The sequence below is a fragment of the Psittacula echo genome, assembly GCF_963264785.1.
Source record: "Psittacula echo genome assembly, chromosome: 3".
Taxonomy (NCBI): Eukaryota; Metazoa; Chordata; class Aves; order Psittaciformes; family Psittacidae; genus Psittacula; species Psittacula echo.
In genome coordinates, this window is record NC_137736.1 from 28648958 (window position 1) to 28672178 (window position 23221).

Below are 23221 nucleotides of genomic sequence, written 5' to 3' on the forward strand. Positions count from 1 at the left end.
GGGATCTCCCTGTCTCCAACTCAACCCCTGAGCTTTTTCACCTTATGTTCTGCCCCTGTCCTGGTGAGGAAAGTCAACCCACACACAAATGCCTGGGAACAACCACATCATGCTAACTCCAAATAATGTGACAGTTAACGTTTTAACAGCAAGTGTATTTATTGGTGTGTCTGAAGTTCTGCACTCCATCAGACACCATTCATAACTTAAAGGCAACAGAGCAAAACATCATGACAGGCTCTGGCTGGAATATCAAAAAACTCACATTATCATGTCACTTAAGAAGTATAGTTAAATTGTTCAAGCATTTTGGTCTTCATCCCAATCCTTCTTTCCTGATGGAGGTTTAGGGCCACCAGCTGGTTTTGCCATGATGATCTTAAAAGGTAAAAGGGAACAGAAAAAGGTAAAGGTTAGAATCAGACTCTTACAGCCCTATGATTCTGTCAACATTCACTAAAATTAACGCAATTTCCCTAGTCTGAACCTAAGCCTCAATCTTATTTTTATCTAATAGAGATACTCGCACATTAGTCTGGGTTCGGTTTTTTTTTTGTAAATAGCAGAAGCTGAGCCCTGATACACAAGAAAAGGGCTTTTACCTCATTTTTGCATGCAAATTATGGTTAGTCTACAGAAAGCGAGTGCAAAAATAGGAGTGATGAGCTTCCACAATGCACACCTACAGAAAGCAGAATTATCAGAGCTATCAGTCTGAATTATAGTCCAAACTTTACTGAGTAACACTTTAAATGTCTGAAGTCCACCCATCCTACCATGTGAAAGGCTCTTTTTCTGTAGTTGTGATAGCGACAAGCAAAACTAAGACTGCACTTGTCATCACTTTATCGAAGCTTGGTTTTAGGAGTAGAATTCCTTTGCAAAGGCATAAATACAAAATGTAGCAATCAGCACACCTAAGACAGCAGTGTCACGTCCTCAAGAATGTTATCATCTGCCATGTGCTTGTCAATATATACTCATGCATGTGCTTACACACAGATACCTCTCTGCTAGAGACAGCTTACTGCACACTATTTTTCAGGCTCATCTTTCCAGTCATCCTTATCCCAATGTCCTTGTTGCTTAGGGACTTTTGGACCACCTGCTGGTTTTGCCATAATAATCTACAGAAATTTTACATGCAAATACATTTTTGCTGAAGTTCCACAAAATATACAAAATTAACATTTTTATCATTAAGATTATAACATCTGTTTTCCCTAAAAGTTGGATTTTCATGTGAAAACAATATATGAGAGAAGGTTTCTTCTGTTAAAAATCTTGCTTCTACAAAAGTTAGGATAACTTTCTGGACTACAAGTATCAAAATGTCAAGTCCTACAGAAGTGGCAATATTACAACATTCCGAATTATGAGCTCTTCAGAGAACAACTTCTAGGCCTTCAGCAATAAGCAAACCACATTTTCAAGTATTCTATTTTTCTCTCTTGCATTCCAAGAAGATTCACTTTCTGCACTAGTGTTCTGCACACTTAATTCAAGATTTCAATTCAGTGCCCAAATTACTTGTGATCTTACCTGATCTACCCTTAGGACGGTTACTGCTGCATTCGTAGCGAGCTTGATACCCCAGGATTTCCCAAGGTATGTGTCTAGTACACCAGCTTCCAACATATCCTTCACAGCAGCAGCTTCAGCCTATCAGACAGGGTGAAAACATTGTTCAGAACTTCATCAGGCTTCTACACCTAGCAAGTTACTGGGTTTTCACGGTTACAGGTTTAAAACAAGTTACCACTTTTCTAATCTCCTCTCCTCTCTTCAGAAAACCTTTGTTCCTAATCCATTAGCAGGAAGACTAAGTAATTACTAAAGACTTATTCTCCATCACATCAGTTCAGTATCTCACTTGACCTTCAACAGAAGGCTACTGTACTACATTGAATTTAACCGCTTGCTGGCTGATTATTAGAACTCTAAGAAGTTATTCTTCTAGACCATACAACACAACTTCAGTGATTTACAGTACTTCTATCAGTATGAATTATGTATATATTAAATATAACCCTGTACAGCAAAGCACCAAGTAATGCAAAAGGCCATTTACCTCAATATCAAATCCAACATTTTTGTTCCCTTCCTGATGCATAGCATAAAGTTTGGAAATGACCTCATTAGCCTTTACTCCAGAGTTTTCTGCCAGTGCTCGAGGAATGGCTTCAAACGCCTCAGCAAACTTCTTGATGGCATACTGGTCAAGCCCAGGACAAGTCTAAAGTGAAGTTGAAAGCCCATGTCAGCATTTAAAAAATTTAGGTATAAAATAATACATATATATTTGTATAAGTCACATATATATTTAAATAAGTATATATGTGTGTCTAAGTTGTATTAAAAAAAAAAAAATAAAGTGCCCATTTGCTGTACCTCTCCATAGGATGTGATCTGCTTGGCTAACTCAATTTCTGTTGCACCACCTCCAGGAACAAGACGTTTATCCTGTGAACATACCATCCCAAAGCACAAAGTTCTGGTTAAAGTGTGGTATTAATTTTCACTTTAAAAATTTATATATTCTATGAAGAATGCAACAGAACTTTTTCCCATGCAGACTTATTATGAATATGCTTCAGAACAAACACGCATTACAATAGAAATTTACCAGAATTTATTCACTCGTTCCAATGTCTTTGAAAAGAATAACTTCTCACGTAAAAGCAAAATAATAATGCAGTGGGATTTGTGTTTGGTTGGTTGGCTGTGGGGTTTGGTATTTTTTTTTTGGTTTTTTTGAGTTTTTTGGGTGGAGGGTTGGTTTGGGGTTTTTATAAAGTAATTTAAACTCTTGCCTAACTAATAAAAGAATTCCTAGACTTTCTCACCTTTTCCATTAACTTTCCCAACATTCCATTGTTGGGAAATACCATGCAGGAAACCAATCTACTGTACACTAAGTTTAAGGCATCACAAAGTGCTTGGAGTTTTTGTTTTCTTTTAAATTAAGCATTTTGTTTATCCTTTAGCAACCCAGGATTCACTGAAGAACTCCCAGTCTAACAGAAAAGTAATCATCATAAACCATACGTCAGGCCAACTCCTGGAGACAAAAATAAATTCAAAGACTATGGCTGCTTCTGCACTGTAACTCTGTGTGCATGTCCTGGTACGCACAGGACATTAAGTGTCAAACAGAAGTTTAGCATTTTTTGCATGCCATCGTCTGAGTAAATTCACAATCATTTCCTTTTGTATTAAAAAAAAAAAAAAATAAATAAAAGGAAAGATGAACATTCAAGTCCAGAAAAGCTGCTCAGAAGAAACTCTGAAGAACTGAATTCTTCCATCTCTAAAACCTATCTGTAGTATGTGGAAGAAGCGCATCTTGTCACCAATGAACTAGAAATTCAGTATCTGATCAGTCAGTTCCTTCTGATCCCCAGTGACAAAGCTATCTAGGTTTTCTCTGTCCCTGCCTTCCAAGGAGCATTATAAAACATTTAGGGAAATAGTCAAGCAATAGCTGACTGCTATTACAATGTGGTAAAACTAATCCATCTTCAAGAACTCATTCTTTAGTGGAAAATTAAGAGTAGTACATTCACAGCTGAGCACCATCTTTCACGTACACTGCATTCACAACAATGTTGGCAGCCATCTACACAGTCTTCTCTACACCTCAAGAAGGTTCCTAAGCTAATGAGTATCTGCTACAGCCTTTGTAGCAAATGAGGACAAAGCAAGTGTGAGTTTCTCTTCAAACTCATCTATATAGTTCAGTTTTGGTAACTGGTTACTTACCCTTGTGAGTACTTTGAAAGTATTTACACCATCATCCACTGCTCTCTCTATGTCATCCATCAGATTGTCTGTAGACCCACGAATGAGTATAGTAGAAATGGCACCGTCCTCTTTTTCTGTTCAGACATGTGCATTACTGAATTTTGTTAGAGGTAAAACACAAGAACATCATACTTCTAGGACAGTAACATTAGGAGCTGTAAGGAACAAACATACCATGCTTAAAAACAACCACCTGCGTATCCCCAATCTCTGATAAATACACACTGTCACAGTGACCCATTTCTTCTAGAGTAGGGGGAGTCTGTAAAGAAAAACAAGAGTTACGAGGTGAACCTCTTCATCAGTTCTCTCCCTCCTACTCATTTGAAAAGTCCATACCAGTCTGGGTAGGGCTGTTGCACCAACAGTTTTGCAGAGTCTTCTCAGATCCCACTTTGAGTTCAACCTTTAAAAACAAGTTTGCAGAACAAATGTTAACACATACAAATATTCTCTTAACTTGGCAGCTTTCTGTAAACTAATAACGTTTATCAAGATTTACTGCACCAAGTTATAAAATCCATTCATCTCTTCCAGTTACAATTTTCAGGAATGCTATGCAAAACTAAGAATTTAAAAACAAGTAAGTAGTTCAAATAGACTTGAATGGATCTTTACAGCACTTCTATAATGATCTCTCTTTGTTATGAAAAAGATTACAGTATCATGCTCTATTTCCAGAAGTTCAAACTTTTTGGATGGTACCAATAAATTTCCAGCTTTCGACAAAGGTCCACTTATTTGTGTGAGATGAGAGCTACAGCTAGTAAATCTGACTTATGTTGCGCAGAATATAGTTCAAGGACGTACAAATATGCTTTATTTAGAGAAGATGATTTAAAGCCCACAAAAATAACAAAGGATTAAGAATTAGTTCTTCCACTCATCAATACATCAGTGGTGCACGGAGGCATCTCATCATTGCTAAACCACCACATGAAGACTGTGACCAGGCAGAACCATTGTGGTATAGTCTTACGTGCCTCTGAGGCCACATCCCTCTTTACTAGATCCACAAATTTTGATATTCTTGATTTCAGCTGTGCTATAACAACACTTAAAGCCAGTATAACAGTACCATATACACAAGTTACTCCCTGATCAGCTGTCGTACAGAAGTGAAATACTATCAAGAAACATATGCTATGAAACAACCAAACTGCCACTCAGGTTTTGATCAGTAGAAAACCAAACAGTCTGCAATAGTTTCTTTCCAATTTGTTTGAGAGGCAAGTTCCAATATGGCAAGTACATTTCATAAATCTGGTAGGTGAAATGTTTTTACATTCTTCTAGCACTTACCTGACTAACATAAGATTGTATTTGTTGGCATAGTGAAGAGCCATGTCTGCCACTTTGCCACCCGTTACTACTACATTTGCACCACTATCAGCAATAGCTTTCACTTGCAAATCCATTAGGTTTTCTTCTCCCTTACTGAAATTCATCAGCTCTTCAGCATTCTTTATAAGTACAGTGCCCTAGTAAAAAATAAATCACATAAATTATCAATTCAGTGTTAACTACATGCCTAGAAGTTTCTGACCCATCACTTTGTCTCCCAACCATATCCATAAACCACAAGTCATCCTATTTTATAATACTGCCACCCTTCCCTGGCAATGGGGGGAAAAGAAGTCAAAAAAATGGCACTCTAGCGTTTATAGACAACCTTGAGGTTCAGACATTCTAGCACATACCTCAAATAACCTAACAAAACCAAAAACACCTTGCAAACCCCCAAAACCCTCTGAAGTAAAACTGGGTTCAGATGTTTTCTATGAACTTTTTTTATACTAATGAACTCAATATTAACAAAAATATCTCAATCATCAAGTGTCAACAATATTTATAGTTAAGTCTAAAAATAAGAGCACATAAGCATAAATAGATATACAACTTATTCTGAGCTTTAACATACCTTAGTTTCAGTTATCATAGCATCAAAAGGGCAGGAATACACAGCTATTTTTGCATCTTTGACAGAAGTGACATCTCCTTCAGTTTCTTTTTTAAAAACCATGCCATGCAGTACCGAGGAAGCAGAGATACCAGCACCCTGAAAGGAAAGAAACAGAATGGGGGAAAGCTGTAACAATCATTTATTGCCAGAAAGCTGCACTACACCCTTTAGGGAAGGCAGTCCTTACATTCATTTGAATGTAGCAACCTAAGTTTTCATTGTAGCATAAAGAAATGAGACTGAAGATGATTTAGCAACACCAAACATTGTCTTACAGGTTTCCATTTTAAGATTATTTGGTGGTCCAGCTAAAGCCTATGACATACGTTTTCTGTGCTCAATTTGTTATGTATTTATTAGCAGGGGAAATTCATCCTAGATATAAACTTATTCCTATCCTACACACTATACTGAAGCCTGACAAAAAGAATGCAAGATTAGACAGCTACATTTCTGCCAGCCTGCATCTTCGTCTAATCTTGTGACTGCTTCTACAACAAAGATGCAATCAACATCCCTGTGTACAATAATGTATCTGACTTAAGTGTACACTTTCATGTTTGTTTCTGAAAGTTGCTAGTGAGCACTAAATAAGGAATATAAAGACCAATTTCCAAAACTTACTATGCATGCCACAACTCAACAGAAACAAGAATATAAAAGGCGCTTCTGAAATTTAAAGATCTGAAAGTTAACTTTCATTAAACTGTTTACCTTGATAATACAGTAAAGCTAGCTACTTCCAACTTACCACAATTTTGCATACTCTGATATTATCAACGTTGAAATGACCAGAATCCGAAAGAATAGAAACTGTATGGAGGAAATAAATGAAAAAAAAATTAATTTGTGCTGGTTAATGAATGAAGTAGAACAATGACCATAAATAATGCCTGGAGTTTTTCTGAAGTACTAAAATTCAATGGTTTGAGATGCCTGCCTAAATTTAAGGCAATTTTAATTTGCTAATAACCTGCATCAAGAGAAACAGATTTTGTTTTTACAATGTAGTAATCAGAAAGCAACACTTACTCAGGCAGCTCAGTTAATTAAATTCAAATATCCATTTACACACGTACATTCAAGAGTGAAGTCTGACATAGAATATTTTCAGAAAACACTTAAAACTAAGCATGAAAGTTTTTTTTTCCCCAGAAATCTAAAGGGAGAAAACAACAACTCAACACAACTACGGTCCTGCTTCCACTGTTCTTGTGGCTGAGATTAGCAACAGCTTATATGAAGTGTAACATACTTCCCAAATGGGAAGAGGAAGAAAGGTGGTTTCTGCTTTTAGAAGACTAGAAATCTGTTCCTATAAATTTTTAGTAGGAAACAGACCTTTTCTGAGCCACAATACCAGTGAAGAGTTCAACACAAGAAAGGTTATACTCGTATCACCCGCTAAATCATTCCATCCAATTCAACCTGATAAACCAAACATACCTTTTATCTCACATGAAGACATTAGTAACAATCATAAGCAAAACCATTCAGTTTTTTTAGATGCATGCACACATCTGTTCTTGTCCACTTACCACAGGCCTGAGCAATAAGCTTTGCCAAAAACTGCTCATTGCCATATTGTTTGCTCATCACTGAAGTGTGCAACAAAGACGCCACTTCTTCAACATCTCGAAGGTTCTTTGCAGAACAGCACACCAAGTCTGGAAGGATTTCTAGGGCTTTCTTGCAACCTTTTTCATATCCTTCAATCACCTGTTAAGCAAACAAGAAATATTCACTACACCACTTCATACAGCTTGTATCTTCTTTTCAAAGGACCATTAAACATTAACAAAAGCAAAAGCTTACAAGGGTAGCAAGAAATCACAAGCAGCAAAACTACTGTTCTACTATTGTTCTTCATATACATCTATCTAAAAAATTACTTCAGAAGGAAGCAGCCAATTCACAATACCATGACCCAAGAATTCTAGTGTGAATTCAAGCTCTGCGAGTTGTAATGACAATATGACTTGCCTCCGAGACTGATAACCCCATCCTCAGAAGGTCTTCTGCTAACTCCAGAAGAAGACCAGCAAAAACAAGGACAAAGTTTGTTCCATCTCCAACTTCTTGCTCTTGCATGTGGGAAGCCATCACAAGCATTTTTGCAGCAGGATGCTGGACCTTTAAAAGAAGTTACATATCTTAGTTACTAAAATTCCACCTAGACTACAGCTTCAGGTTTTTCTGTGCATCCAGTATAATCTCTCTTCTTTTAAATTGTACCTAAATATATTAAGAAAGCACAAAATTGGTAAAAGAGGACAGATTATCTTAACTGGCTACCTTCCCTAGTACGCAAATGATATGTATGAAGAAAATCAAATCAGAGATCTGAACATTCCCTCTACAACATAAATCAGACATCCCTGATATTGGTTCTGTACTATTTTTATAGGATGCAATAGTTTCACAATCAAGCTCTGCAACAGGAAGTTTAGATCTTCAAGCTGAATTTGGATGCATAACATGCCAAGTAGATGTCTAAATACCTGTTTAGTGTTTTTTCTGCTTACAGATTGCACTGCTTTCCCTTTCTTTCCAAGGCAATAAAACCACTGTCATTTTATCCCAGAAAGTAATATGCAAGACTCATTAGATTCAATAAGTAGTCTGCATTAACACACTGCATTAAGGAAATACTTACACTATTTCTATCAGTAAGTACAGAAATCAGTAAAGCATTATTTGTATCAAAACACAAATATTAACTTGATTGTAAGAGAAAAAGTTATGACAGATCAGTCTTCCCACACTTTTACTGTATCCACAGGAGGATGCTGCTATATCCTCAGCTTCTTTAAATGCAATTAACGTATTCTAAGCAAACAGGAGTCTATGGCAACCACCAACACTGGGAGATTAACATAACAGTGGTTTCATGAAGAGTTTTCCAAACACTGCATTGTCCAGACATGCACTCTTCTGAATCTACATTGGTTTGGGGGACGAAAAGTAGGCAATTATTAAGAATTTCCTGCAACTACTTAATGCTGCTTCACAGAATAGTTCTGTTCCTTGCTGTGGATATAGTGCATTGACTTTACTCAAATCCAGTAAAAGGTGTCAATGACTTACAAAATGACATATGTAAATCATCTGTCAGGGTGGCATGAATTAAACATTCAGAATCATAGCAACCCATGAAGGGAAACACTAGCTCACAACTGACATCTTCTGAAGCAAGAAAACTTACATCCAGCTCTCTCAAGATAGTAGCAGCATCATTTGTAACAAAGAGCTTCTCCAAATGATTGATAACCATTTTGTTCATTCCTTGTGGAAGGAAAAAAAAAAATTTAAAAAAGCATTCATTAGGAAAACAGTATTTTGTACATAGATACTATTCCATAAACTTCAGGTATATTTTATACATTAAAATGTTAACCTTATTTATAATTCAAGAAACCAAAATATTTTTGTGAAATAACCCTTGAGAGAGTGCTACAATGAGGAGAAATCAATAATTTCTGAATAAGCACTTTTCTCTTCAGAAGAATATTAGTACATCATTTAATTAACAAACACTGCAGAACAACTTTTGCTTTGGTATATCTGGCCAGACATAATTCGGGTATATTCATTATAACTATCTACCAAGTCAGTCCTTCCTTTCATTTCTGTAGGTCTTCCACATAGCAGCAAGACAGCAAAAAGGACAAAAACTCATACAAAAAACTGGCAAAGTCAGGTATAGCATAAATCAAGAGCTAACAAAACGAAGCCCGAGCTATACAGCCACAAAGACCTTTTAGCATTCCAGAGCAAGTCCAACGTGCTTCCTCAAACACAACATCTGCTCAAAAACACTACACTGATTTTAGGATTTATTTACCATTTGGTCCATAAGCTGTACGAGTGGTTTGCGCAAGTTCTTTGCACGCCTGGATGTTCCTATAGACAGCTTCTTCTAGTCCTGAATAATGCTGAAAAGAAAGTCATTTAGAATTAGGCTAACAAAGAAAGAAAAGGATTAACTAGTCATTTCTCATCAAAGCAGTAATAATCTACTGAGTCTATGGTTTCATCTACCTAGATCCTGCATTTCACTTAAAAGTTTAAAAGGGAAACTAAACCTTACCCAAAGACAGCAAGAAAAGAACTACTGTGTACTCCTCAACTAGGCAGTTCAGCAGGCTCAGTAAGCTTTGAACAGAAAATCTGAACAGTGACTCAGTTTTCAATACAGTTTGCATGTCCTAAGTCTTCAAAAAGAGCTAGTGGCATGCCAAAGGGAAATAGAAAATAACCAATACTAGACTTCACTATGGAGAGGGGCAAAGGTTCTGTAAGCACACAGTTTTGCACATGCTTCTTTGCTCACAGCTGTTCCACAAAAATTTAACTCAGTTCTAGGTTCAAACATGTAGAGAATAAAAATTCATAATGATCTATAAGATATCTGTGTTTGAGAAGCCAAGCAGCCTGGCTTCAGTTTGGAAGCCTTAAGAAAAGGAGGGATCCACAGAAAGGGCCTGAAGAAAGAGCAGGGTAAAACATACTGTGTGGGCCGTAAGAGAAGAGAGAAAGGTACTCTAATATTTGCTCTCTAATTACAAAAGAACAAAATCTCAGAATGCCAGCTGCCTCCTCCTTTTGTAAAAGGCAGTTCTTGCTGTTCTGGCCTTGGAATCTCTATTAGAGTACCTAGGCCACTTTGTTTCCTTGCTCTCCCCCTACTCCTGATATATGCCATTTTTTGTCTCCAACAAAGAGTCCGAGAAGAAAAACTGAGTTGCCAGCTTCACCTTCCTTTCTATTAAGTAGCAGCAACCAGAAATTTTATCTTCCTCTGCAATTAAAGAAAAACCCAACAGACCTGCTTTCTTTCTGCCCACTTTCTCAAAGAATGCCTCTCCTTTATTAGCAACAGTCTCTGACTACTACCAAAATCTACACTATGTTAGCGTTACACACAATGAGAACGGATTTATGGAAAGGAAATATAGATAAAATTGTCTGCTACTCTACAACTCTAGCAGAGGTACTTTTCTTATGGGCACAATAATAGCGCCAAAGGATGTACATAACAATCGGGACACTTCTGAGCAGCTAAATCTAGAAGGCTCGGTTGACTTTTACTGACCACCACCTATACGAGCTCTCCAGACACACGCCTTCCTGACACAGCTTCCAGGCGCACTGCTCGGGAAGGACTGTGGCGGACCGGGGCGGCGGGAAGTAGATGCAGCGCCTCCGGGTGCAGAGAACGGGAATGATGCAGCCGCAGCAGAGCCTTCTCGAAGACCGCGTGCGCCAGGCGCCGCCCTCTCGCCGCCAACGGCGCGGCCCGGCACGGACCGGGGCCAGTCCCCGCCCCACAACGGCCGCCGAAAGATCCCAAGCTGGGGGGGTCGGGGAGCGCAAAGCCACCCGGGTCCCCACCCCGCGGTACGCATGGAGCACCGGGGCCTACCGGCCTTCCAGAACCTTCCCCGCGCCCCTACGCTGAGACTCCCTGCCCCCTCCTCCCATCCCACACCCCCTCGGAGGGAACGGTCCCTGCCCAGTGCCGCTCCCACCTTCGCCCCTTCCTTGAGCATTTGGGCGAAGCCCGGGGCCTTAGGGACGTGAAGCGCCATCTCCGCTCCGCTAGGGCCTGGCACCGTGAGGCGCTAAGGACGACGGGAGAGACGAGAGCGGGAGACGCGCAGGCGCGCCGGGGCAGCCGGGAGCTCGCAGGCAGGGCGGGCTGGGCTGGGCTGGGCTGGGCTGGGCTGCCCCGCCCCGGGAAGGCGGGCCGCGAGGAGGGGCGGTGGGCTGTGTGCTTGACTCCCGCTCGGAATGGGCGGTAGGTTGCGCGCAGGCCGCGGTTTATCTGCGCCTGCGGGGCCCGTTCTTTGCAACCTGGCGGGTTTTTCCTTACAGCCGGGTTTCTTACAGCACAGTTTCTCCTGCTATAGTTCTCTGCTCGCAGGCCTGGCTGAGCCCGTCAGAAGGCCGCCTAGTCGTCAGCTTGACCACCGGGTAAAGGCTGCTGGGTTTCTAAAAGAATAGAGATTGATAGAATGGGGAGTATTTAGAGGTTGTTAACCTCTGTGACTGGCTTGTCCTGTGGCTGTGCGTTTTGCTTTATGTGAATGTGACCAAAGAAAGTAAATGGTCATCTCAGTGTTGCTGTATTTATGTAACATTTATGTAGCTTATTTAAAAGGAAAAGACCCCTGCTCATGTTTTTCTTAAACAGGTAGGAGAGCATCGCCAGATTTATTGTACTTTGTCCAACTCACTGCCTGCTTTTGTTAGAGGCGCTATGTGCTGGTGATCTTTCCTAGGAATCATCAGCCATATAGTAAGCTGATATGGTGACCATGGCAGATGTTGGCTTCTTTCTTTCACTGGCAAGTGCAGCATGTTTCCCAGGTGTTTCTCTGAGTACATTAAGTGATACATACATGTTCCAGAAACAGTTAATAGTCTTCATTGCCACTGGTGGCAAAAACTGGTCATAAAACTTTGCAGACTCCAGTCAAGTGTTTTGCTTGGTACAGACCTGACTTGTTCAGATGGAAGCAAAATGTGCTGATAGCACTGATAGTCTGAATAGCAGCCCTGAGGAGAAGGGCCTGCGGGTGTTGTTGGTCAATGGGAAGCTCAATATCATCTGGCAACATGTGCTTGCAGCCCAGAAAGCAAACCGTATCCTGGTCTGCATCAAAAGGAGTGTGATTGTCCCCCTCTTCTATGCTCTTGCGAGATCCCACCTGCAGTACTGTATTGAGCAATGGGGCCCCCAGCATAAGAACAGTGACCTGCTTTAGCGAGGTCAGAGTAGGCCATGAAGATGCTCAGAGGGTTGTAACACCTCTTCTATGAAGACAGGCTGAGAGAGTTGGGCTTGTTCAGTCTGGAGAAGAGAAGGCTCTGGGGAGACCTCATAGCAGCCTTCCTGTACCTAAAAGGGCCTACAAGAAAGCTGGAGAGGGAGTTATTACAAGGGCAGGTAATGACAGGACAAGGAGGAATGGGTTTAAACTGAAGGAGGGTAGATTTAGAATATGTATAGGGAAGAAATTCTTCACTATGGGGGTGGTGTGGCACTGGAACAGACTGCCCAGAGAAGTTGTGGATGCCCTGGCAGTGTTCAAGGCCAGGTTGGAGAGGGCTTTGAGCAGCCTGGTCAAGTGGAAGGTGTCACTGCCTATGGCAGGAGGGTTGGAACTGGATGAGCTTTAATGTCCATTCCAACTCAAACCATTCTACGATTCTATGATAGGAAGACTACAGTCAAGTCCTCATTGTCCAGGGTAATGCCAAGTAGTATGTGTGCTACAGGACACAGAGTACTTAGGAGGCTCACCATGACATCTCTATAAAATAGCTGAGGTCCAGCCAGGAGGCAGTGGAGCTGCTTCTGTATGAAGCTGCTTTGTGTTTGATAAGCTTTATTGGCTTTTTTTCTGTGCCACACAAAATCAAGCATACTGTTTCAAGGCCTTAAGAATAATACTGCTGCATTTGGGCCACACCGTATCTGAGCAATATGTACTGACAGAGGCTGAGTTGCTCCACCTCTGCAGCACAGATAGGCTGCCTGCAAGGTTAATCAAATCTCTTGATACGTGTTGCTTAAGCAGCCTCAAGAGGATGTACTTGGTTTAGGTGTACTGTCGTGTAAGTCTTAAAATTCAGTCAGTTTTAACCTGTAACACATCATGGCATTGTCAAAAAGAGTGATGATAGAAAGCACAACTAAATAAAGGACCCTGTGAATGAACTTCAAAAAATCTGTATGCGGTTTTGCTAGAACTACTCATAGGCAGATGCTGCTTGAAGTAGAAGAGGGAACCTACTCAGCCCTGCCTGTCATGACCAAGGAGTGTGGGCATTTTCAAAAGAAAGAGCTGGGGTTTGAAACAGGGGGTATAACCACATTTATCTCTTTCTTCGCTTTTCCAATGTATCTGCACCACAGTTTATATAGAAAAGGAGGAACTGTCTGTCCTGTTCTACAGCCAAGGTACTAGAAACTATTTTTTAAAGCGGCTTCTGTAATGTGTTGTTGGCCACAAAGATCAGAGGGGAGGTACTTAATCCTAAATCAATGTAGAAGGCTTTTCATAGTCATGGGCATTATGTCAATAGTTTGAATGCATTCTAGTAAGACACAGTTATTTTAGGGCAGAGAGGAAAGATGGCTCAAGTGGTTAAACTGCTCATCAGCAATGGCAGGATGTGTTTCAGCTCTCTGTGACTAATAATCTGCATGACCTCAGGCAAATTTCTAGTGATTCATCAACACTTACTAGTTTTGTAATTTTTGCAGTCTATTTTACATTCTCAATGCCATCATCTGGATATAGCTACCTCATTGTTGCAGGACTTAACATGAGTACCATTTTTCTCAGCTAGGAAGTAAAATGGTGAAATGATAAAATGGCTTCCTGGAAATTTTGCAGTCTTGGAAAAGTCCATGGTTCTTTTCCTGTAGGATCCTATCACTTGCCTAGCTGGATTGCCAACCTGGGCTTAAATTCATATACCATTTGTATTAAAATATGTTTCTGAGTTCATTAGTATGCATTGGTATTATTCTACTTCTCTGATTTTCGTCAAGCCAAATAACACATCAAGGCAATAGTATGCAGGATGCTAAAGAAGCAGGTCTAGTGTTTTAAGCGAGAGGCTTAAGCACAAAGGCAGTCCCATATCTGCCTGCTTTTTTCACAACTATATTTTCCTTCCCCTTCTCTTAAATCTTCTCTTGACAAGCATTTGTGCATCCATGCAATCAACCAGATTAGGAAACTGGTCTGCATTAAGACTAATCCAAAAGAAGCCTAGCCAGCTTTCAGGTTTCCTGCTTACCACATGGCTGTACAAAATCTTGGGAGTGGCACAAGGAGAGAGGAAGGGAGAAAGGGCAGTCTCACTGTGGCAGTGCTGCCTTATGCCATCTTCAAGTACTTCTTGAACTGCCCTGTTGTTACAGTGCTTTTATTGAAGCTTATGTTAACTACATCTTTTAAACCGAGAATACCAATAAAGCTAAAATATATATGTATATTTGTGATTATAAATATATATTATGTACAAATATATTTATCTGTATTAAACTATTACTAAAACATCTCTCTCTGTTATAATCAGAAGTTATTTGGGACTCGCTGTCTAATCCCGACTTTGACTTGGCCTTGATCTTTTTTTAGCTACTCGTCTACACCATTTATATTTTGCACAGATATTGCCATGCTAAAAGACCATCCAAAGGTCAGAGGGTTGGCTATTGGTAGTTGGCTGCCCTTTCACCAGCCAAAATCTATTACTGTACACGTGGAAATCCCCAGCTTATCTGTAGGCACACATTTGTCAACTTCTAGGATGGTAAAATTTTAACAAGATCTTGGGAAGTTCATAAAAAGGGCAGAATGTTGATTTCTATTTGGTTTTCCAGCAGTGGGAACCTGAGCGATTGGAAAACAAGGATAGAAAAATGCCTGCTGAAGTTGTGGGTGTAACATCTGACTGTGTTTGTCCAACAACACTGACATCTGGCCAATGAAAAAATGCGAGTGGCGTCTTGAGGGAAGCCTGAGGGCCATACTTAGTTTGCAGAGGATTGTGCTTATACCTGAGACAGTCTGTAGGGCTGAACATTCAGGGTTAACGTAATTCTCCTGTAACAGCAGCAGCAGTTACATCAGCTTTTCCCGGATTGCGTTTATCTCACTTATGATATGATGAGAAGGAGCACGCTAATCAACTGGAGCACTTCTAATCAACTAAGTATTTCTTAGGTCACTGGTCCACAGCTCCTGGGTTAAATGCAACCCTCATCCTGGGCTTATCTCACTTGTTGGTGCAGAAGATTGCAAGCTAGACAGGAAAGCAAGATTACTTTGCCATTTGTGTATTCTTACCTCAGTTGTATGTGGTTTCTGCTGTAGTAAGACAGTTTGAGTCACTGGAAAGCACTTCTGGAGATTTTAAAGCAGTATTGCCTTTGCATGGGATCAGTAAATTATTTGAAAATGTTAACTAAATAGTGATGACAGTCCCCAGCTGAGTTAAGTATCCAGTATGTTTGATTCTACCTGCACAAGTGACAACAATTCAGAGGTTCTGCTAAACAAACAAGATTGGAAAGGATAGTAGTCTCAGAACAGAACTGATGCTGTTTGTATTGATTTTGTATTGCAAGTACAATCAAGGTATAAAATCATGGTGTGACACTGGTACAGTACACATGAAAATAAAATTCAAGAGCCTCTGCTTCATGAGACAAAGCAAAAGTGTTGAAGTCTTTTTTGTTTTGATGTCATAAAAAAGAAAGCATAATTGGGCAAAATTGATGTCTTCTAGATGATGAGTTCTGTTTTGCATGAGGAGGTCAAATCCATAATCAAGTGAGGGCTAGAGAAACATTTCTCTTAATTTTTCAAAGTGGTCATATAGATTTTTTTTTTCCAGTGGAATGCACAAGATCCAACTGCTATTGAGTTCAGGTGTTGTTGTTGGGGTAGGAAGAATTTATCAGTACCTATGTGGATGTGGGAACTTGAAGAACATCAAACTGAGAAGTGATGGAAATAGGAATTTTAGGCTGTAATATAGAAAAGGTAGGAAACAGTGGAAGAGGGTGGTTGGCTCAGCATTGAATAGATGAAGACTTCTGCAGAAATAGCACCTAAGTGAAGTCACAACGAGTAAGATGAATACCAACTGTCTGCAGACTCCTGGAAACAAGCTACTACTGCACCTCATTTGCATTTCTTCCATCTCTACAGATACGCAGAAAAAAACCCCTGTAGATAAAAGGTAGAATTCTGAGATCAAGACCACAACTTACATTGCTTGGCATCTGGGCCACTGAGACCTGTGGTCTTCTTTCTTCACTGTGTCATGCCTTGACTTGGATACCCAATCTGTTCTAAGGATGGTCTAAAATAGTACTAGAGCTTCAGGACAAAGACAGAGGTTTTTCCAATTTTTTTTTCTCTACCCATATAGTATTGAAGATCTTGTCCAAGTAACTACAAATCATGTTTCTCTTATCATCCCCATTCTTATTTGGGGATTAATTTTAGGGTTCTTAATCCTGTGTCATCTGAATATACTTGTTGAGAAATCCATTAATTCTCCCCAACTCATGTCAGTAGGCGTCTTCTGGCCCACCTGTCTCTGAATCGGGCCCAGGGTCTGCAGGGCGCTCTCCTTCTTCCTGCCAGCACAGAGTGTGAGCCACCAGTATAATGTGGGAAACTCCCCATTATTTCCTGGCTACTCTGTCAGCCCCATTTATCTTTCAGAACCTCAGAAATTAGCCTGTATCTATGCTTGGTTGTGAATCAAAAGAATTCTGAAGACACCTTTGCAACCCTCATTTCTGCACTGTATAACCTTCTCAGCTGTAACTATGAATCATAACTCACACAGTAATGCGTAATCTTTCCTACATGATTCCTGAAGTGTTTAAAGATATGTTAATAAATCAATGCTGTGCACTTCTTCAAAGCAGGAGATACTATACCACATTGTATAAATAAGGGAATCAAGCCATAGTGTAGTAAGGGCTAAAGGCCACGGAATGGATTCATGCCAACAGTTGCAACTATTGCACAGGACTTGTTTCCAGTATTACATGCTAAATCCTCAAAGAGTGGTCTCATGTCTGAGCAGTAGATACATCACCTACTGCCTGAAAAACCCAATAAGTTGAAGGCTATATCCTTGCTATTTAAGTTCCATAATAGAGAAAAATAAAGTAACATATATATATGAATAAGTATGGACAGTTACCAAGGTATCATTTAAGCGCTGCAAAGCAGTTTACATATAAAGAATAAGCAGAGAACATTTTCTAATAACAAAATAGCTAATTATTAATATACCATTGTTGTAATATGTACAACAGAAAATAAAGTTAATGTCCTGGAGGTTTCTTTAATAAAAAAACCACCCTCATGTGCATCCAATCAGAAGAAACTGGGTTTTGTACTGTGCTAGGAAGATATATAAAGCTCCTGAAATACTGCATTACTTTGTTCACTCTGATTTACATGTATTTGCTAAGTATTTGATGTCCAGATGCTTTGAACACTACACAATGAATGGGTGAAATGGCAATGAGTGAACTAAGCAAAAGGATGATACCAGACTGATAACCAGAATTGGGGTTAAGATTCTTGAAACAGTGATTGAACAGTAAATAAATCTCTGCATTTTTTGCTTTTGAGGGACAATTGTCCAACCTGTTTTTCATTGTCAGTTTTGTTTATCTTACCAACTCTGCACGTTGGGTATTCATTGCTCAACAAAGAATAGATTTCACGTGTGATGCATTGGAGCTGGGGTTTTTTTGGTGGGCTTTTTGTGGGTTTTTTTTAACATAGTACAGTGAAGTGAATGTCTAAGTGTTTGTTATGCAGTTACGCATCTTCATGGTCCAGGTTCTCTTGAGTAAAATATGAACATCAGTAAGGCAACTGTGAGATTCACAGCAGATTGTCTGTTAATCATTGCCTTGTATGAAAATGGTCCAAAACATTTACTACATCACATCCATTATTTTGATCCACTAACAGATGTCCTTGTCATCAGCCAGCTGGGAAGAGCCTGCAGAAGACATTAAACCTGTGCTTTGAATAGCAAGCCATACTTCCACTCTTTTACTTTCAACATCAGCAGGTTGCAGTTTTAGGAGGGAATCGTCTATGTTCCCAACATCTGCAGAAACTCTGAGAGAAATTGTCTTGTTTCATTACTTACGAAGGCTTTGGATAGGTTGGCTAAGAGGACACCACGTTAAACAGAAAGGAGTGGTGGAAAGCAGAGTGTACAGATTCCAAAACATACTGGTATGGTTTTGCTTCACTTGAACTTAGTTTGCTTTATTAATTAAAGCAGACATTTGATAATTAGATTTGCTTTGTGCATAAACTCAGAAAAAAATCAATGGAGTTGAATTCAGAAAGATATCTTTGGGAAAGACAAGAAACCCAAAGCAGTCATTCAGCAGTGTGTGATTCTATTAACAATGATTTTGAAAACACAAGTGTAACTCCCTTTTCTCTCATCAGCAGCTTGGTACCTGCTTTTCAGGCCTTCAGAGTCCCTGAATGTTGAACTCTCACACCTAGTGGAGTACTTCATTGTGCCTTCATGCCTCCGTTCCTCTATGATGCAATCTAACCGGTAATTTCTTTTTTAATTTCTGTTACTGCTGGCACATTCAGAGAACTACAGAAGAAAATGCTCTGTTCTGATGAGACTAATAAAGAGAGCTAAAAAAAAAAAATAAAAGGGAAAAAAAGAAATTTAAAAATATTTGGTACAGATTTAGTTTGGAAATTTCATTTTGTTCTTAGATTATTGTGATGACCACATGAAGAAAATCGTAAAATCAAACCCGCCATGTCATTATAGGCTTGCAGGAACGTGGTATGAGGAATAGTTAATAGTTTTAGAATGGTGCACCATTATACTGTCCTGATCCAGCTCTTTCTGTGTTGTCTTCAAAGGTTCTGACACGAGATGGATGAATTTCTCGAGTATGTCCTCTAAGGGGCAGCATTGAAGAGCAGGTCTCGCTAAACTGCTGCTTCTTTTCATAATGCGAAGTAGTTGTTAAGTAACTGACTAACAGATTAATGCCTATTCTCTATTGTTTGGAATTACAGGTTTTCAAAGGTAACCAATATTATTGAAAGTCATTACTGCCAATCTGTAAAAAATCCCGTAGCAGAAATATTTCAGTTCAAGTGATAAAACCACTGGAATTCTCCCCTTTGGAGTACTCGAAATTATACAAAAAAGGTGAGCATTTTGTTAATTTTGGTTTTGTTGTTGTTGTTGGGTTTTGTTGCATTTTTTTTTAGTGCGAAACTGATGGCAGAGCCTATTTGCATTTCTTTCTTGTGAGAAATATCAATATTGTGTCATTTCTAGAAGCAGTATGTCATCTTGACTAATGCTAATTAGATAATGTCAAGTCTTTCCTGTCAGTATTGCACTAAACAGTATAGTGTGGGTGACTTGATATGGGAATATTCTGGAGTATTAATATCACTGGCTTAGTCCTGAAGATTAGATCACAAGTGTATCTGCTTCTTCCTTATTAAAGTCCTGTGATAAGAGGAAGATTGTGGCATTAATGTCAAAACGGTAATGCGTGGTCCTTCACTTGCAGTCAGCCTCAGGATGATGGGTAGTCATTTAGGAAGAATGAAGTTCAAGTGCTCTTTTCCCCCTCTGAAAAATAAGCAGTTTGTTTTCCTTACCCTACTTCATCTCGTCAGTGAACCAATAGAAAATTGGTAGTCTTGTTTTCTGGGCAGGAGCTGTCCCTGGGTAAGATAGCCTTCAGAATTGTCTTGTACAATTTGTCTGCCAGAGCAAAGTATTTGTTTTTCCTCATACACCTTTATAAAAAGATAATATGTTTGGATTTATAAAAATACAGTATCTTTCATTAGAACAAGCAATTTGGTTGAATTTGGGCTCATGGGGGAAAGTGACTTGGGCACCCATCGTTAAAGACTGTATCAGAGATGCACAAGGGGTCCAAACCAGCTGTAAATAGGGAGGACGGTCATAATGGCAGTTTTTGTCTTTGTAACCATAATGATTTCCTTTTTAATATAGTCCATTCTACAAAACAAGATGAATTTGTGTACACACATCCTGTCATTGTGTGATGGTCATGTGCCTAATACATCTACCACAGTGCACAACTGTCTGTTGTGCTCTTGCTAGTTATAATATCAATCATAGATTTTCTCTTCAGGGAGGGAGAGAAGATAAATATCTAGAGGAGGTGTGAGAACTTCCTGGACTATTATAGGCTGCATTTACTAATGAAAATTTTTCGTAATAAACACTCTAGCATTAATTGTTTCTAAATGTCTTCTCTTTGCAACTCGCACTATTGACTAAAGCAGTTTTGGTGCTGAATCAGCAGTGAGGTTTCAAGTATGAGCAGAATACCAGCTGCTTTTGAGGATTTCACCACATTCTTCTGGATGTTGAATTCTTCCTTAGAGCATCAAAGCTTCATGAAAGTGTGTGTTCACTTGAAAGTCTTGTGCATGTATCCATGAGAGCATGATGTTCTCAGCCATCATCAATAAGTGAGGCTGTAATGTACTATAGCATCTTTTTCGGGTACATTCTTAAGGTAAGCTAAGCATTCTCTTAAGGAATGGCAAGTCTAGTTGAAATAAAGTGATCACTTTGCTTTTATGAGAGAATTATCTTTCTATTCTATAACAGTTGGATGTGTTTTAGTGGCACAACTGGTAAGCAAAACTGAAACATTTGTGTTTAAGTACTTGCAAGAAGGTGATGGTGTTTCTAGTTAGCCAGTGCTAGCTTTGAACGTTAGGCTGCTGATCTCCCAGTGAATTGCTGTACGCTGTCCATCCATGTTGACCTTCAGTATTCCCTGTTGAGGTGACCCATCATCATTCTTCCTGTAATTAATTTCTAAAGGTTATTTCCATCTCTGTGCTGATGTGAGTGAAGCATGTAAGTTTGCACCTGTTGATTTCTGACAATAGTGAGGCGTTTCCAGTAATGTTTCTAACTTCAGCTTTCATCTTTGCAAGAGACATGCAAGGATCGTTGGCAGCGTCATATCTCAGAGGCTTCAGTTTTCTTTCTCTCAGCAGAATTAGCTTCCCACAATTTCTGTCCAGAGTTTCCTGTGGAAGTGATGGAGTTTTCCACCTGTCGGGTTTTCAAGTGATTGAAGATGTGGTTGTTTCCAGATGGTCTTAAGGCAGGTGTAAAAATTGTTGAGTCAACTCCTGTAAATCCACATTATCTTGATTGAGCTGATTTTTTAATTTCTCTGCAATGGCCTCCTTCATTAGATTTGTATGATCCTATATAAGTGAATTCAGCTATTACATGTCAATTTGCCATTAATTAAAAAGTTTCTCATCCTATTTTTTAAGTCAGTATGTTTCATGCTGGTTTTAATGACTGCATTTAATCTGATAAGGTTTGGCCATTTATGATTTATAGATTTATAGAGCTTTGGGGAAAGTACATTATTTTACCTGTGTTAAAATACTGCACAGGCAAGGAAACTGGAGGAAGTATCTAAGAAGAATAATGGAGTGCTCTGTTGGCTGCTCTGATTGTCAGGACTTGGGAGGTCAGATTGTGAGTAAGATGCAACAAGACTAAATAATTTATATTTGATCTATACCTTTCCATTATCCAAAAGACAAGAAAGAAGTATTCTTCTTTGTTTCTGGATTTCTGGCTGGGAAAACTGTGATTTTATTACTTCATATCGGATGTTCGGATCTCACCTAGGATAACTGCTGCTTTAGTAAAAACCACTTCTCTACCCAGTTCCATACAGACTTGAAATGGTTATCCTTATGGACTGCAAGAAGAGACCACGTCAATAAAGAAATTCTATTTTCATGGCTGGTGTGAAGGCACTTATTCAATTGCCATAGCAGACAGATGGAATATACCATATAGCTTTTAATATCTGGCAAATTCTGAGCTATGTAATCCAAATGGTATTGGAAATTCTACAGGTAACGTGGAGTTAAAGGATGTGACTCACCAATGCTTACACTTTCAAAATCAATTATCTACAGCATGGAACAGCTTCACCCTGATCAGCCCTGATGTCAGTAAAGGGGGCCAAATCCCTCCCACAGTGTTATTTTTACCAAAATTTGGTGCAGATAAGTTCATCAGAAATCATCAAAAATGGGATTCTGTTTGTACTCAGAGGAATCTATAAAATGAAGTTTTTGCTCTGTGTCTCATTTTATGCAAAACATTTTAATTTATTTTTTTGATTTCTTCTTGGAACATCTTCAATATGATAGAATATTTAAAGTGCATTTTTAAATAGTGGCTGGCAATCTGAAACACCATTTTAGCATGAATGAAGTCATATGCTACTAAAATACTCCTTATACTAGGAAACTGAGATAAATTGAAAGTAGCACAGCTAAAAAAGGGAGGGCAACAGGTGTTTTATTAGACAGCAGATATTGGCTTTTTTTACATCTGTAGAATAACTGATACTTCATCCTAAAAATTGTTACAAATTTGTGTGTTTCTACTACTGCATATCAGTAAGTCGCAGTGTTACTAATTTAGTGCGTGTTCCTCTAATATATTTTTGATGAATAAAACATGATACGCTCTTCTAGCATATCACCAGTTTCGTAATGTACAGGATTGAAAGAATTTTGCTTGAATACCAGGCATTTGATGACTAAGAGTATGCTGGAAAAGGGAACAAGGCAGGCTGTACTCCTGCACAAAAAACCTGCATTCTGTAATTACGGAGATGACTGTAAGGTGCATGTGCAGCCTGTTATAAAGAAGTATTTTTTGTGTTGCAGTAAATGGGAGAGTAATTTTCTTAGATACACAGATCTTAGTCACCTACTTAGTGAATAAGAGCAGTGTGATTTACCCCTACCCAAAATTTAAAATGCCTTTGACCGTTAATTTGAGCAAGTCTCC

The 23221-nt window shown here is 39.2% G+C and overlaps 1 protein-coding gene across 3 annotated transcripts; it reads right to left on the minus strand.

Moving 5' to 3' along the window:
* Nucleotides 1-152: 152 nt before the first annotated feature.
* Nucleotides 153-11412, minus strand: CCT8 (chaperonin containing TCP1 subunit 8). Of its 3 annotated transcripts, none has more exons than XM_080613429.1 (15): nt 11299-11412; nt 9612-9702; nt 8973-9052; nt 7751-7900; nt 7306-7486; nt 6519-6580; nt 5726-5863; nt 5107-5285; nt 4144-4210; nt 3979-4066; nt 3763-3878; nt 2392-2463; nt 2072-2236; nt 1543-1662; nt 153-378 (listed from the first exon to the last, which is right to left on the minus strand). In XM_080613429.1, exons 1-15 carry the CDS (start codon nt 11356-11358, stop codon nt 301-303), a joined length of 1647 nt encoding a protein of 548 aa, XP_080469555.1. In that variant the 5' UTR covers nt 11359-11412; the 3' UTR covers nt 153-300. The 3 variants fall into 3 exon arrangements, with proteins under 3 accessions (XP_080469555.1, XP_080469554.1, XP_080469556.1); XM_080613428.1 differs by lacking the exon at nt 11299-11412 and adding an exon at nt 10863-11185 and having other exon boundaries at nt 9612-9692; XM_080613430.1 differs by lacking the exon at nt 11299-11412 and adding an exon at nt 10863-10952.
* Nucleotides 11413-23221: the final 11809 nt, after the last annotated feature.